This window comes from Dendrobates tinctorius, unplaced genomic scaffold (genome assembly GCF_039654945.1).
Source record: "Dendrobates tinctorius isolate UK_male_01 unplaced genomic scaffold, ASM3965494v1 ptg000157l, whole genome shotgun sequence".
NCBI classification, from domain to species: domain Eukaryota; kingdom Metazoa; phylum Chordata; class Amphibia; order Anura; family Dendrobatidae; genus Dendrobates; species Dendrobates tinctorius.
In genome coordinates, this window is record NW_027361824.1 from 3,448,985 (window position 1) to 3,465,789 (window position 16,805).

At 51.7% G+C, this 16,805-nt stretch overlaps 1 protein-coding gene across 3 annotated transcripts in view; it reads right to left on the reverse strand.

Moving 5' to 3' along the window:
• The window catches only part of NUMA1 (nuclear mitotic apparatus protein 1), a 46,452-nt gene extending 29,955 nt beyond the window's left edge, over nt 1–16,497 (reverse strand). For 2 of the 3 annotated variants that reach the window (XM_073548458.1, XM_073548457.1), the window contains exon 1: nt 3,785–3,813. In XM_073548458.1, the coding sequence (XP_073404559.1) occupies nt 3,785–3,798 (14 nt within the window). In that variant the 5' untranslated portion in view covers nt 3,799–3,813. Of the gene's footprint in view, nt 1–3,784; nt 3,814–16,353 lie in introns of those variants that run through there. The other variant, XM_073548459.1, reaches the window with a different exon arrangement.
• Between the last annotated feature and the right edge of the window lie 308 nt (nt 16,498–16,805).

The window sequence follows — 16,805 nt, forward strand, 5'->3', positions numbered from 1 at the left end:
ATCAGGCTCTGTGCACACGCTGCGGATTCACCTGCAGATTCCTATCAGGCTCTGTGCACTCGCTGCAGATTCCTATAAGGCTCTGTGCACACGCTGCAGATTCACCTGCAGATTCCTAAAAGGCTCTGTGCACACGCTGCGGATTCACCTGCAGATTCTTATCAGGCTCTGTGCACACGCTGCAGATTCCTATAAGGCTCTGTGCACACGCTGCAGATTCACCTGCAGATTCCTAAAAGGCTCTGTGCACACAGTGCGGATTCACCTGCAGATTCCTATAAGGCTATGTGCACACGCTGCAGATTCACCTGCAGATTCCTATAAGGCTGTGTGCACACGCTGCGGATTCACCTGCAGATTCCTATCAGGCTCTGTGCACACGCTGCGGATTCACCTGCAGATTCCTATCAGGCTGTGTGCACACGCTGCAGATTCACCTGCAGATTCCTATAAGGCTCTGTGCACACACTGCAGATTCACCTGCAGATTCCTATCAGGCTGTGTGCACACGCTGCGGATTCACCTGCAGATTCCTATAAGGCTCTGTGCACACGCTGCGGATTCACCTGCAGATTCCTATCAGGCTGTGTGCACACGCTGCGGATTCACCTGCAGATTCCTATCAGGCTGTGTGCACACGCTGCAGATTCACCTGCAGATTCCTATCAGGCTCTGTGCACACTCTGCGGATTCACCTGCAGATTCCTATCAGGCTCTGTGCACACTCTGCGGATTCACCTGCAGATTCCTATCAGGCTCTGTGCACGCGCTGCAGATTCACCTGCAGATTCCTATAAGGCTCTGTGCACACGCTGCAGATTCACCTGCAGATTCCTATCAGGCTCTGTGCACACGCTGCAGATTCACCTGCAGATTCCTATCAGGCTCTGTGCACACGCTGCAGATTCACCTGCAGATTCCTATAAGGCTCTGTGCACACGCTTCGGATTCCTATAAGGCTGTGTGCACACGCTGCGGATTCACCTGCAGATTCCTATCAGGCTCTGTGCACACGCTTCGGATTCCTATCAGGCTCTGTGCACACGCTGCGGATTCACCTGCAGATTCCTATCAGGCTCTGTGCACACGCTTCGGATTCCTATAAGGCTGTGTGCACACGCTGCAGATTCACCTGCAGATTCCTATCAGGCTCTGTGCACACGCTGCAGATTCACCTGCAGATTCCTATCAGGCTCTGTGCACACGCTGCAGATTCACCTGCAGATTCCTATCAGGCTCTGTGCACACGCTGCAGATTCACCTGCGGATTCCTATCAGGCTCTGTGCACACGCTGCGGATTCACCTGCAGATTCCTATAAGGCTCTGTGCACACGCTGCGGATTCACCTGCGGATTCCTATAAGGCTCTGTGCACACGCTGCGGATTCACCTGCAGATTCCTATAAGGCTCTGTGCACACGCTGCGGATTCACCTGCAGATTCCTATCAGGCTCTGTGCACACGCTGCGGATTCACCTGCAGATTCCTATCAGGCTCTGTGCACACGCTGCAGATTCCTATAAGGCTCTGTGCACACGCTGCAGATTCACCTGCAGATTCCTAAAAGGCTCTGTGCACACGCTGCGGATTCACCTGCAGATTCCTATCAGGCTCTGTGCACACGCTGCAGATTCACCTGCAGATTCCTATAAGGCTGTGTGCACACGCTGCGGATTCACCTGCAGATTCCTATCAGGCTCTGTGCACACGCTGCGGATTCACTTGCAGATTCCTATCAGGCTCTGTGCACACGCTGCGGATTCACCTGCAGATTCCTATCAGGCTCTGTGCACACGCTGCGGATTCACCTGCAGATTCCTATCAGGCTCTGTGCACACGCTGCGGATTCACTTGCAGATTCCTATCAGGCTCTGTGCACACGCTGCAGATTCACCTGCAGATTCCTATAAGGCTGTGTGCACACGCTGCGGATTCACCTGCAGATTCCTATCAGGCTCTGTGCACACGCTGCGGATTCACCTGCAGATTCCTATCAGGCTCTGTGCACACGCTGCGGATTCACTTGCAGATTCCTATCAGGCTCTGTGCACACGCTGCAGATTCACCTGCAGATTCCTATAAGGCTGTGTGCACACGCTGCGGATTCACCTGCAGATTCCTATCAGGCTCTGTGCACACGCTGCGGATTCACCTGCAGATTCCTATCAGGCTCTGTGCACACGCTGCGGATTCACCTGCAGATTCCTATCAGGCTCTGTGCACACGCTGCGGATTCACCTGCAGATTCCTATCAGGCTCTGTGCACACGCTGCGGATTCACCTGCAGATTCCTATCAGGCTCTGTGCACACGCTGCGGATTCACCTGCAGATTCCTATCAGGCTCTGTGCACACGCTGCGGATTCACCTGCGGATTTTTCCAAGCAGATTTGCAGGTAAAGTGACCTGCGGTTTTCGCCTGTGGTTTGACACCTGGACAATGGAACAGGTGTCACACCGCTGAGGAATCCACAGAAAGAATTGACATGCTGCGGATTAAAACCGCGGAAAAATCCGCAGCATGTGCACTGCGTTTTTTTGTTTTCCATAGACTAGAATGGTACTGTACGTCACTTGCAGTTCTGCTGCAGATCCGCATTGCCAAAACCGCTGTGGATCCGCAACGTGTGCACACACTCTAAAAAAAAAACATTGCATTAATGCCGAGTTCACAGTTATCCTGCTCGCTACAGTGAGCGCTCCCCACCGTGTGCTCCTCTGAAAAGATGGAGACCACTGAACAGAGGCCGGGGAAACCTCAGTGAGCCATCTACACCATGCGTGGCGGGGGGGCCACTACACCGTGCATGGCGGACATTACACCGTAGCAAGGGTGCCACTAAACTGTAAATTTTAATTTTTTTTTTGGACTATGAGGAGAACAGAAAACACACTAATTCTACACACAGTACACATACGACGATCAGGCTGCAGCACCGCGGGCCCGCGCTCGACTGCAGAAGGAATTTATTTTCCTACTGTATATATACATTATGTAACCTCGGGCGCAGCGAGGGAGCGGTGACCCGTCCGCGGGCCGCAGCGAGGGAGCGGTGACCCGTCCGCGGGCCGCAGCGAGGGAGCGGTGACCCGTCCGTGGGCGCAGTATGAATACCTCATCACAGCACGAGCAGATCATTAACTCAAAACTGACAATAAAGATTCCACAACAACCACAAGACGGATTTCATCCCCAGGTATCAGTGTAAGGCCGGGGTCACACTTGCGAGTCTCTCGCCTCAAAACCCAGCACTCTGACCGGAGCACTCAGCTACATAGAAATCCATGCAGCTGCACGCTCCGCTCCTGAGTGCCGGGTATTGATGTGCACGTTTCTCACGTCACACTCATAAGTGTGACCCAGGCCTAATCAGTATAACGGCGCCGACCTGACACTGTAGTCACTGAGCACAATCCTGCTGACAGGGGCACTATGATCACTGCTCCCCTAGTCGTATTCACTGAGAGGTGTAGTGTGCAAACTGGCGTCACTTATGGGGGGGTTTCTGCTGGTTCAGCACCTCGGGGGCATGAGAATGTGACTTGGCCTCTGCAGTCTATTCCAGACCAATCTGTGCCCCTTCCTTTACCAATAAAAGCCCAACATGAAAAACAACATCTCCCGATCCCGGGATGTGTAGAAACATTGCAGTTATAGCCATACAATGGGAGGTCAGATCTGACGTGTGGGCTCTGCAGGGAGGCGAGGACCCCCATTACAGGGCTGGCTCACAAGCAAAGCAGTGCAGCCGAGACCCCGGCCCACCTGTCTGACAATGACTTACCGCTCTCCCCACATGCAGTATCACTCACAGAGAGGCCAATGATAGGTAGGACTGTGATCAGACAGGGCAGCCTAACCCTGGGGACCAGCAGATGCAGCCTTCAGTGTAAAGAATAGAGGATTCCTGGCTGTCAGTTACTGGTGTAGGGAATATGGGAAGGTAAACCTTCAGTCTATGTATTGGCCTGATCTGCACAGAAGGCATCTCTTACCAAACCCTGCAGACCATGAGCTACACACGGGGAGAGCTGCTACCTACAATACAGAAAGCACAGGTCACACCGAGAGCAGCACAATACCCAAAAGTCAACACCACAGGCAGATAGACCCAGTGAGGGCACCACCTGTAGCACAAAGCAGGTAATGCAGCCACTAGTCCGGATATAGCCACACACTGCAGAAGGATAGAGCAGCAACTAAAACAGACAAAACAAAAGCATCCAGAGCTCAGAGGCTCCTCCATCAGCCGAGCGTACAAAGTGAGGATATAGAGGAGGGCACCACCTAGAGAAGAGACGGCAGGACGCGTGCTGGGGGTAAACACGGCAGCCTGGCGTCTGTGTAAATGAGCGCACTGGAGAGAGGTGACCCGGAGTCTGCTGGAGCTGTGAGGCCTCCATGTACAGTGCCATGCGAAAGTATTCAGCCCCCTGGAACTTTTCAACCTTTTCCCACATATCACGCTTCAAACATAAAGATACCAAATGTAAATTTTTGGTGAAGAATCAACAACAAGTGGGACACAATTGTGAAGTTGAATGAAATGTATTGGTTATTTTAAATTTTTGTGGCAAGTCAAAAACTGAAAAGTGGGGCGTGCAATATTATTCAGCCCCTGTAACTTAATACTTTGTTGCGCCACCTTTCGCTGCGATTACAGCTGCAGTCTCTTGGGGTTTGTCTCTATCTGTTTTGTACATCGAGAGACTGAAATTCTCGCCCATTCTTCCTTGGCAAACAGCTCGCGCTCAGTGAGGTTGGATGGAGATCGTTTGTGAACAGGAGTTTTCAGCTCTTTCCACAGATTCTCGATTGGATTCAGGTCTGGACTGTGACTTGGCCATTCTAACACCTGGATACGTTTATTTGTGAACCATTCCATTGTAGATTTTGCTTTATGTTTGGGATCATTGTCTTGTTGGAAGACAAATCTCCGTCCCAGTCTCAGGTCTTTTGCAGACTCCAACAGGTTTTCTTCAAGAATGGTCCTGTATTTGGCTCCATCCATCTTCCCATCAATTTTAACCATCTTCCCTGTCCCTGCTGTAGAAAAGCAGCCCCAAACCATGATACTGCCACCACCATGTCTGACAGTGGGGATGGTGTGTTCAGGGTGATGAGCTGTGCTGCCTTTATGCCAAACATATCGTTTCATCTGACCAGAGCACCTTCTTCCACATGTTTGGTGTCTCCCAGGTGGCTTGTTGCAAACTTTAAACCACACTTTTTATGGATATCTTTGAGAAATGGCTTTCTTCTTGCCACTCTTCCATAAAGGCCAGATTTGTGCAGTGTACGACTGATTGTTGTCCTATAGACAGACTGTCCTGCCTCAGCTGTAGATCTCTGCAGTTCATCCAGAGTGATCATGGGCCTCTTGGCTGCATCTCTGATCAGTCTTCTTGCTTGAGATGAAAGTTTAGAGGGATGGCCGGGACTTGGTAGATTTGCAGTGGTATGATACTCCTTCCATTTCAATATGATTGCTCGCACAGTGCTCCTTGGGAGGTTTAAAGTTTTGGAAATCATTTTGTATCCAAATCCGGCTTTAAACTTCTCCACAACAGTATCACGGACCTGCTTGTTGTGTTCCTTGGTCTTCATGATGTTCTCTGTGCATCAAACAGAACCCTGAGACTATCACAGAGCAGGTGCATTTATACGGAGATTGATTACACACAGGTGGATTATATTTATCATTAGTCATTTAGGACAACATTGGATCATTCAGAGATCCACAATGAACTTCTGCAGTGAGTTTGCTGCACTGAAAGAAAAGGGGCCGAATAATATTGCACGCCCCACTTTTCAGTTTTTGAATTTCGAAAAAAAAATTAAAATAACCAATAAATTTCGTTCAACTTCACAATTGTGTCCCACTTGTCGTTGATTCTTCACCAAAAATTTACATTTGGTATCTTTATGTTTGAAGCATGAGATGTGGGAAAAGGTTGAAAAGCTCCAGGGGGCCGAATATTTTCGCAAGGCACTGTAATAACTGACAGAAGGACTGAATAGAAGGGAAGAGTCAGACGGCCATATGACTCGTATGAGGATCGCATAGAAACACAGCAATCCGCTGCAATCCCCGTCCGAGTTACACGGCCGTCCAACTCTCCTCTAACACTGGGATTTATTACAGACCGAAACGTTCTTAGCTTAAAAAGTCCCAGATTTATCTGTGGTTCTAAGACTATGTGCACACCCTGCGGTTTTCCCCTGGGGTTCATCACCTCTACAATGGAGGAGATGGTAAACCGCAGCAGAATCCGCAGAAAAGAAGTGACATGTCATTACTTTCTGCGGATTCAAATCCGCAGCGTTTGCACAGCAGAATGTAAATCCCATAGACTTACATGCTACTGTACACTGTCTGCAGAACTGCTGCAGATCCGCAGCGGCAAAAACCGCAGCGTGTGCACATAGCCTTACACTGACTTCTCTGTATTATGACCTACAATTCCACATCTTTTGTTACACAGCTGTTTATTTCATTTGTGTTTATTGGAACACAAAAAAAGAAAAGGCAAATTGGACATAATTTCACACAAAACCCCCAAAATGGCCTTTTCTTAACAATCCTTTCCAGGCTGAGATTATCCCGGTTGCTTGTGCACCTTTTTCTACCACACTTTTTCCTTCCACTCCACCTTCCATTAATATTCTTGGATACAGCACTCTGTGAACAGCCGGCTTCTTTAGCAATGACCTTTTGTGGCTTCCCCTCCTTGTGGAGTGTGTCAGTGACTGCCTTCTGGACATCTGTCAGGCCAGCAGTCTTACCCCATGATTGTGGAAACAAACTAAAGTGGGGCTTCACACATAGCGATATCGCTAGCGCGTCACAGATTTTGTGATGCAGCAGCGATATCGCTATGTGTGATACTTACTTCCAACCGGCTCCCCCGCTGGTTATCGCTGATCGCGCGAGATCGTCCTGGACCGTTTCTCGTCGGCCGCTTCCTGCTGGCGCCGACGCGTGGACGCGGGCGGGAGGACATCTGCATCGCCGCGTCCGACAGGTATGTAACGACCACTGCTGCATCGCTGTGAGGTCTGCCTGTGTGGCAGCTCACTAGCGACCATTTAGCGATGCACCAGCGATCCTGACCGGGTCGTATCGTGGTCGGGATCGCTGGTGCATCGCTAAATGTGACAGGACCCTAAGGAGCCTTTATAAACACTTAGGAGCCTTTACAGAGGTTTATTGTTAATTATTCTAATTTACTGGGATAATGACTTTTAGGTTTTCATTGGCTGTAAGCCATAATCATCAACATTAACAGAAATAAACCCGTGAAATAGATCACTCTGTGGGTAATGACTCTATAGAATAGAGGAGAGTCACCTTTTGTATTGTACGGAGATAAATTCACTTTTTTGATGATATTCTCATTTTGTGACAAGCACCTGTATGACCAAGTACTATGTTCTTTTCTTGGTAGGCCTCATTCCATTTTTGGTGATCAGTAGAATGATGTGCTTTACCAAATAGCTCTATCTTGGTCTCATCTGTCCACAACACGCTTTCCAAGAAAGATTTTGGCAAACTGCAATATAGCTTTTTATGTCTCTGTCAGCAGTGAGGTCCTCCTGGGTCTCCTGCTATAGCGTTTCATTTCATTCATAGACTCCTAGAAGGTTAGAGTTGGAAGGGACCCCCTGGGCCATCTGGTCCAACCCCCTGCTCAAAGCAGGATTCACTAAATCATCCCAGTCAGATGTCTCTCCAGCCTCTGTTTGAAGACTTCCATTGAAGGAGAACTCACCACTTCTCGTGGCAGCTTGTTCCACTCGTTGATCACCCTCACTGTCAAAAAGTTTTTTCTAATATCTCATCTGTGTCTCCTCCCATTCAGTTTCATCCTGTTGCTTCTAGTCTTTCCTTGTGCAAATGAGAATAAAGGCCCCGTCTCACTAAGCAATCTCGGTAGCGAGATCGCTGCTGAGTCACAACTTTTGTGACGTAACAGCGATCTCACCAGCGAGATCGCCATGTATGACAGCGATCAGCGAGCGCCCCCCCTGCCGGTATCGCTGATCGCTGCAAGAAATCTCTGGACATTTCTTTGGTCGCTGGTCTCCCGCTGGCCAGCACGCATCGCTGTGTGTGACAGCGGGAGACCAGCGATCAGGTGTAAAAAATAATAAAAAAAATTAAAAATATAGTTATTCTCACCTTCCGACGTCCCGTTCAGCCATCCTGCCTCTCTCCACGCTCCGGTCCCAGTGATCCTTTGCACGAATGACCGCGAGACTTTGTTATCCCGCGAGACCGTCACATCTCGCGGTCATTCGTGCAAAGGATCACTGGGACCGGAGCGTGGAGAGAGGCAGGATGGCTGAACGGGACGTCGGAAGGTGAGAATAACTATATTTTTTATTTTGATTCTATTTTTTACAGGATGGCCAGCGATGCCGGGCGCTCGGCATCGCTGTGCTGATCGCTGGTGAAGCTGTCTGTGTGACAGCTCACCAGTGATCACATAGCGACTTACTAGCGATCCTGACACCTTGATATCGGTGTCGGGATCGCTGGTAAGTCGCTTAGTGAGACGGGGCCTTAAGAATGAAAGCTCTACACTGACATCTCCTCTTAGGCTAGTTTCACACTAGTGTTCTCGGGCGCAGGGCTGCTGCTAAGCCCCGCCCCCGGCTGCGCCCCCTCCGGTCAGTTCCTCCTCTGATCGCATGACGCTGCAAACGATCAGTGTACCCTATATTTAGCGTTGGATACGCTGACCGTGCGCTGGTATGATTTTGCTGGCGCTGCGCCCAGCGCACAAAAATGCAACACAGTGCGTTTTTGTGCGCAGCGCCAGGTCAGCGTACCAAACGCTAAATACAGGGTGCGATCAGAGGAGGAACTGACCGGAGGGGGCGCAGCCGGGGGCAGGGCTTAGTGGTGGCCCTGCGCTGCGCCTGAGAACACTAGTGTGAAACTAGCCTTAGCCTTCTTTATTGCAGCTAAATATTCCCAGATCCTTTAACCGTTCATCATAGGACATACTTTGCAGTCCACTCACCATCCTGGTTGCTCTTCTCTGAAGCTGCTCCAGTTTTTCAATGTATTTTGTAAAATGTGGCACCCAGTATTGGACGCAGTATTTCAGATGAGGTTTGACCAAAGAGGAGTAGAGGGCAATAATGACTTTACATGATCTAGACTGTATGCTTCCCTTAGTATACACAAGTCTTTTTCACACGTGCTGTTGCTTAGTTCTATTCCTCCCATTCTATAGATGTAATTTTCGTTATTCTTGCCCTGATGTAGAATCTTGCATTTCTGCCCGTTAACTACCATTCTATTAGTCGCTGTCATTGTTAAATCTTATCTAGATCCTTCTGAATCCTTTGTCTTCTCTATTGAGTGGCACACATAGCGACGCACCAGCGATCCCCACAACGATATGACCTTGTCAGGATCGCTGGTGTGTCAATACATGATCGCTGGTGAGCTGCCAAACAGGCAGATCTCAGCAGCGATCAGGACCAGCGAGGACGCGGGTAACAAGCGCGCGCGTCGTTTAGTTACCCGCTGTGTACCTTAGATACCAGTGTGCTGGTAACCAAGGTAAACAGCGGGTTTCTAAGCGCGGCGCTTATAAACCCGCTGTTTACCTTGGTTACCAGCTCCCTGCACCAGCACGCTGGTATCTAAGGTACACAGCGGGTAACTAAGTGACGTGCACGCTTAGTAACCCACGGTTTACCTTGGATACCAGCTCCAGCTCGCTGATCTCCCGCCTGCCACACGCAGCGATGCGTGCTGGCCAGCGGGAGACCGACGATCAAAAAAATGTCCAGGGTTTTCGAGCACGATCAGCGATACCCGGCGGGGGGCCGGTCGCTGATACCTGTCACACACAGCGATCTCACTGGTGAGATCACTGTTGCGTCACAAAACTTGTGACTCAGCAGCGATCTCGCTAGTGAGATTGCTGTGTGTGACGGGGGCTTTAGCTATGTCTCCTAGCGTTGCATCGTCTGCAAATCTGATTATTTTGCTTTCAGTTCCCTTATCTGAGTTATTTATAAAAATGTTGAAAAACACTGGGGGCTAGGACAGAACCTTGTGGTCCCCACTTGAAACACTTTTTAAATTGGATGTGCAATTCATGTAAATTAGCTGAGTGTTCCCTCACCATCTCTCCGTTTATGGATAGAGTGGATTCTTTTATTCCTTCGATGGCCCCGTGAAGATCAGTTGATGTTACATTTGCTTTCTTAAAGAACACAGATGCAAAATAGGGTACTAAAAGTTCGGCTTCTCAACATCAATTTTGGCCATTTCACCTTTTTTATCCTGTAAAAGCCTTATAGCATCTTTGACTTTTCTTTTGACATACCCCCAAAATTCTTTTTTGCTGATTTTGTTCTCCCTTGCAAGCCTCACTTCATTACTGATTTTAGCTCTAACTCTTGTCCTACTTTCCCCTTAAACAGCATCATATTCTTCTTCAGATATGCCCCCCCTTTCTATTTGATATACCGTACAAGGCGACTTTTTAACCCTTGAAAATCTTCTTAGAAGTCAGGGTCGTCTTATACGCTGGATGTCGTCTTTAGTGAAGCAAGCTGCAGGCGTCCAGGACGCCTGGGGTATGGAAAAAAAAAGAGAGCAAACAGCCTGCACCGCTTCACTGCAGTCCTCAGAAGTAGAAATGGGCGAACCCGAACAGTAAAGTTCCGCACTGTTCAGGTTCAGCTGCCAAAAACCGGGTGTTTGTCGCGCTGTCATGTGCAAACACGTGTTCTGATCGGCAGTGAAATCATCCCCACCGGTCAGAGAGCCGCGGTTCCCACGCTGTCAGAAGACAGCGGGAGCGCTCAGCTGTGATCGGTGGTATAAACTTTACTTCCGGTCACTGGTGTCAGCTGATGGGACTACTGATCCCATCATCCGACACCTGCTGCCGCTAATAACAGTGAGAGAAGGAGCAGCAGATGGGAGTATTCATCAGCAGCTCCTGCGCTGTAAATAAAATATTTAAAAGAAAAAAACCCGGCCTGGGTTCCCCTGTATTTTTGATAACCAGATAGACAAAACTCTCAGCTGGGGGCTGCAACCCTCACTAATCCTATCGTCACACTAAGAAAACAGACAGCCCAGAAAAAACTCCTTTAATTGAAAGAATGACACAGACTCCTTTAATAATCTCAATTAAACCATACTTACTGAACGCCTAATTCCACAGAAAACCCTCTATCTCCTGTAATAAACCAAAAATAACAAAACAATAGACCATACCTGTCTGTCGTTCTGTCCCACGACGTAATCCATGTCTGAAGGAGAAATAGTTTTCAATCTGGTCGGTGCCAAAGTGCGACCGTCCAGGCTGAAAACCACTGGTGAATGAGCTGCTGCCAGCGCAGCCTCAGAGACCGGAGGTGACGTCATAGAGGTTACGTCCGGTCACTGAGGCTCCAGATCCCAGCCGTGACCTCTGTGAGAAAAACTCTCACGCTAGCAGGGATGTCACCAAGGTCACAGCAGTTCAGCCCGGCTGGGAAAGGAGCCTCAACCTTGGCACCGTCCAGGTTGAAAACTAATTATCCCCCAGACATGGATTACGGCGTGGGACACAATGACAGACAGGTATGGTATATTTGTTTTTTTATTTTACTTTTATTACAGGAGAGCAAGGGCTTTGCTGGAATTAGGCGAATAACAGAAAACTGTGTTTAGTCTTATTTCAAATAAAGGACTTTATTCTGGCTGTGTCGTTATTTACCATACACCTATAGGATTAGTAATGGATGGGTGTCTTATTGATGGCTCTCCGTTACTAATCCGTGGGTTTGATGTCACCTGACAATACAAAAGGTCACATCAACCCCCCAACTATCACCCCACTTGCCACCGCTATAGGGCAAGTGGAAAGAACCGGGTAAAGCGCCAGAATTGGCGCACCAACAGATGTTCCTTTTCTGGGCAGCTGCAGGCTGCCATTTTTAGGCTGGGGGGGGCTATATCTATGGCCCCTTACCAGCCTGAGAATACCAGCCCCCAGCTGTGAGCTTTAGCAAGGTTGGTCCCAAGCATGTGTATCATCCCACCAAGTTTCAGTGAAGCCTATGACATCGTATCTCTCTTCCGGTTTTAGCAGCTCCAATTCTCCTTGTTGTCTCCCATGCTCTCTGTAGTTGTATAGACACATTTTAGTTTGTAGTCGGTTTCTCTTGCTCCTTTATTTTCAGAGTTTGTTGCTTTTGTTCTTCTTTCCACTTCTAATATCAGGTTCTCACAAGAATTCATTAGCTGCATATTTCTTCCTGGCCGTAGTTTACATGATGAGTCTAGCAAGGCGTCTACCAAATATGCGTTAAGATGCAACCCATTTCTATCAAGGAGTCCATCGTAAAGGTAGTTCACTCCATGGTCAAGAAATCCAAAATGTTGCTCACGGCACCATCGCCATAGCCAGTTGTTCACCTGTAGAATCCTGTTCAATCTCCTTGGTCCATGGCCATCCACTGGGAGGATGGATGAGAAGACCACCTGCACTCCCAGTTCCTTCACTTTCTGGCCTAGGTCTTCAAAGTCTCTGCAGATGGTTTCCAGATCCTTTCCTGCGGTGTCACTTCTTCCTACGTGTTAGTAGACTTTGTTAGTCGTCCGTTCGGGTTGTAAACTTCTTGATTATGCTGCGTTCCATGGACAGAAGGAACATCAAGATCTCTGGAAATGAAACTTATAACCTTGAGATTAGTGATATTTTTCACCAATTTTGGCTCTCAAGTCCTCAGACAGTTCTCTTCTCCATGATTAGTGGGGCACACACATAGAAACACAATGTAAAGATTGAGGTAACTTCTCCTTTTATCTGATTTCAGCTGTGATTTTCCATGTTGCCCACACCTGTTACTTGCCACAGTTTTGGAAAGGTACCAACAATTTTGTCTGGCCCATTTTTGGGAGTTTTGGATGAAATTATGTCCAAAATGCCTTTTTCCCCCTCTCTATTTTTTGTGTTGTTCCAATACACACAAAGGGAAAAAAAAAAAACATATGTATAACAAAAGATGTGGAATTGCAATAATTTTCTGGAACAATTTCAAGGGTGCCAACACTTTTGGCCATGGCTGTAGGTCTGTCATTCTGCGTCCCAATGCATTGGTGTTCTCCAGCTCACTCCTTCTCGTGGGACTGTAGATTACTCCTGCCTTGTATTCCTGTGTCGTGTGCACCGCATACTAGGATGCGCATGAGGAGCCATGCAGCATGTCACAGCCCAGTCTTGTGATGGGGAGGCCGGTGCAGCTGGTGCATTTTTCCTTTGCCCGGCTCCTATGGTGAAGACGGGACACTTCTGATGAGGAGCTTCCCTTTGTTAGGTGGCTGAGTAGTAACATGGGCTGAAGCTCAGCACTAATCTTCCTTAGGATGCTGATGTGGGGTTGTATGTGACCACAGGAGGCGCTGTTATCCCCCATTCTGTAAGATGTGCAGGAGGCTCCTCGGAGATGGCCGCGGTGGTTTTCTATCCTTGCTGATCCTCCGACTGTAGATTTTGAGGGTGTCTTGGATGAAAATGGCTCCATCTCAGCAGATACGCCGACTTGCTGACAGTCTGCCACTTGATTTTTGGAGGTTACTTGCAATCCGCTGTCGAATTTCATGCACAACTTCTTGCGCCCTGAATGATGGAGGCCAATGTGATGAGATTTCTGACCACCACATTGAGCTGGGACCTCATCGCCTCGCGCATTTACATAATTGATCTACGGTCGCTCCCCGCTGCTCCGGGGAGAGATCACCATCTTTCTGATGCGAGCTGCACAGAACTTGACAAAAAGGCAAAATAAATCCAGGACACTGCACATGGGGGTGGGGGGCGCGACACTAGACCCCTCCACAGCCTCCTCCAAACAGGGAGGCTCCAGTATTGGGGACCAACGAGGCTGAATCTACAGACACCCCATAAGGAGTGAGCTGGAAGCCAGCGGGAAAACGTCTCTGCACCCGGACGCAGGAGGAAAGAGCTAAAGTTCCAAGTATTGAAATGTAAGAATGACAGAGAAATCTGGGACTTGTAGTTGACTACTGGGTCTGTGACAGAAGAGCTGATGGCAACAGAGGGAGCGGTCACCTCATGGACACCTACCAGCTCCTCACTCCAACCACCTCTCCACAAAAGCCTGTAGACATCATATAACCCCACAACAACTCTGTAACTTGCCTCATGTGAACATTGCTTATGGTAACCTCAGCACAGCTACTTGTTACTCGCTTATATAGCGCCATCATATACCGCAGTGCTGTACAGACCATCACTGGGGCTCATCTACACCCCCCCCTCATCATTCCCCCTATATCATTTCTTCTTCACTTTATTTCCTTTTTGTTTCATTTGCAGGGAGTCTCACACGGAGCGTAACAGGAGGCCGGGGCTGCACTCACCTCCCCGCAGCTTCCATCACCCCCTGTAAGAGGACGTCTTCAGAGCGTGGCCCTGCAGTCACTCACCACAGCTTCTGCCACCAAACTGGGAAATCATGAGGGGGCAGTGATAGAAGGTGAGTGACAGCAGCACCGACCCACCAACCCCAAGGACAATCTGCTTCAGAAGCTATGGTGATTGACTGCAGCGCTGCCCCTTGAGGACGTCCCATTTCAGGCAGGGCAAATGAGTGCAGCCCCAGCTTCCTGTGACGTCACCTGAGACACCAAGTAATAGGCGCGCTCTAAGTAAACTCATCTTTGGGTGTAAAAGTACTGGGGATAGGGTCTCCTCCCCCCCTCTCACACACACCGGGGGTCTCCTCCCCCCTCTCACACACACCGGGGGTCTCCTCCCCCCTCTCACACACACCGGGGGTCTCCTCCCCCCCCTCACACACACCGGGGGTCTCCTCCCCCCCCTCACACACACCGGGGGTCTCCTCCTCCCCCCCCCTCACACACACCGGGGGTCTCCTCCTCCCCCCCCTCACACACACCGGGGGTCTCCTCCTCCCCCCCCCCTCACACACACCGGGGGTCTCCTCCTCCCCCCCCCCTCACACACACCGGGGGTCTCCTCCTCCTCCCCCCCCCCCTCACACACACCGGGGGTCTCCTCCTCCTCCCCCCCCCCCTCACACACACCGGGGGTCTCCTCCCCCCCCCCCCTCACACACACCGGGGGTCTCCTCCCCCCCCCCCCCTCACACACACCGGGGGTCTCCTCCCCCCCCCCCCCTCACACACACCGGGGGTCTCCTCCCCCCCCCCCCCTCACACACACCGGGGGTCTCCTCCCCCCCCCCCCCTCACACACACCGGGGGTCTCCTCCCCCCCCCCCCCTCACACACACCGGGGGTCTCCTCCCCCCCCCCCCCTCACACACACCGGGGGTCTCCTCCCCCCCCCCCCCTCACACACACCGGGGGTCTCCTCCCCCCCCCCCCCTCACACACACCGGGGGTCTCCTCCTCCCCCCCCTCACACACACCGGGGGTCTCCTCCTCCCCCCCCTCACACACACCGGGGGTCTCCTCCTCCCCCCCCTCACACACACCGGGGGTCTCCTCCTCCCCCCCCTCACACACACCGGGGGTCTCCTCCTCCCCCCCCTCACACACACCGGGGGTCTCCTCCTCCCCCCCCTCACACACACCGGGGGTCTCCTCCTCCCCCCCCTCACACACACCGGGGGTCTCCTCCTCCCCCCCCTCACACACACCGGGGGTCTCCTCCTCCCCCCCCTCACACACACCGGGGGTCTCCTCCTCCCCCCCCTCACACACACCGGGGGTCTCCTCCTCCCCCCCCTCACACACACCGGGGGTCTCCTCCTCCCCCCCCTCACACACACCGGGGGTCTCCTCCTCCCCCCCCTCACACACACCGGGGGTCTCCTCCTCCCCCCCCTCACACACACCGGGGGTCTCCTCCTCCCCCCCCTCACACACACCGGGGGTCTCCTCCTCCCCCCCCTCACACACACCGGGGGTCTCCTCCTCCCCCCCCCCTCACACACACCGGGGGTCTCCTCCTCCCCCCCCCCTCACACACACCGGGGGTCTCCTCCTCCCCCCCCCTCACACACACCGGGGGTCTCCTCCTCCCCCCCCTCACACACACCGGGGGTCTCCTCCTCCCCCCCCTCACACACACCGGGGGTCTCCTCCCCCCCCTCACACACACCGGGGGTCTCCTCCTCCTCCCCCCCTCACACACACCGGGGGTCTCCTCCCCCCCCTCACACACACCGGGGGTCTCCTCCCCCCCCTCACACACACCGGGGGTCTCCTCCCCGCCGGTATCTCCCGCTTTCTCTCTCGGTGATGACGCACATACAGGCTCCGGCCCTCTTGGCGCTTTGACACGACGTGAGACCGCACCGGGCGCCGCCTCCGCTCACCTGCACCGGGAATCCCCGCTCTCCGCCCTCCGCAGTCCCCTCACAGTCTCGGCCCGAATATTATTCAAACCGAGAGACGCCGGCGGGCCCGGCCGCCATTGGCTGCACTCCGTCCGCTCGCGCCTACACGTGACGTCACCAAACGCAGCCCCGCCCCCTCACAGACGCCTCAAAACAAGACGCCCCTCACCGAGCATACGCCCCCTGCCACCAGAGAAGCCAATCAGCGCTCGACGGCGCGGAGCCACACAGGACAAGACGGAGATACAGTGGACAGGGCGGGGCTACAGCGAGAGGGGTGGAGACACAGAGGACAGGTGACGGGGCGGAGACACACAGGGCAAGGCGGAGGTACAGTGGATGGGGCGGAGCCACAGAAGACAGGAATAAGGAACCACAGGGAACGGAGGACAGGGCGCAGCCGCAGAGGACGGGGCGGAGCCAAAGAGGAA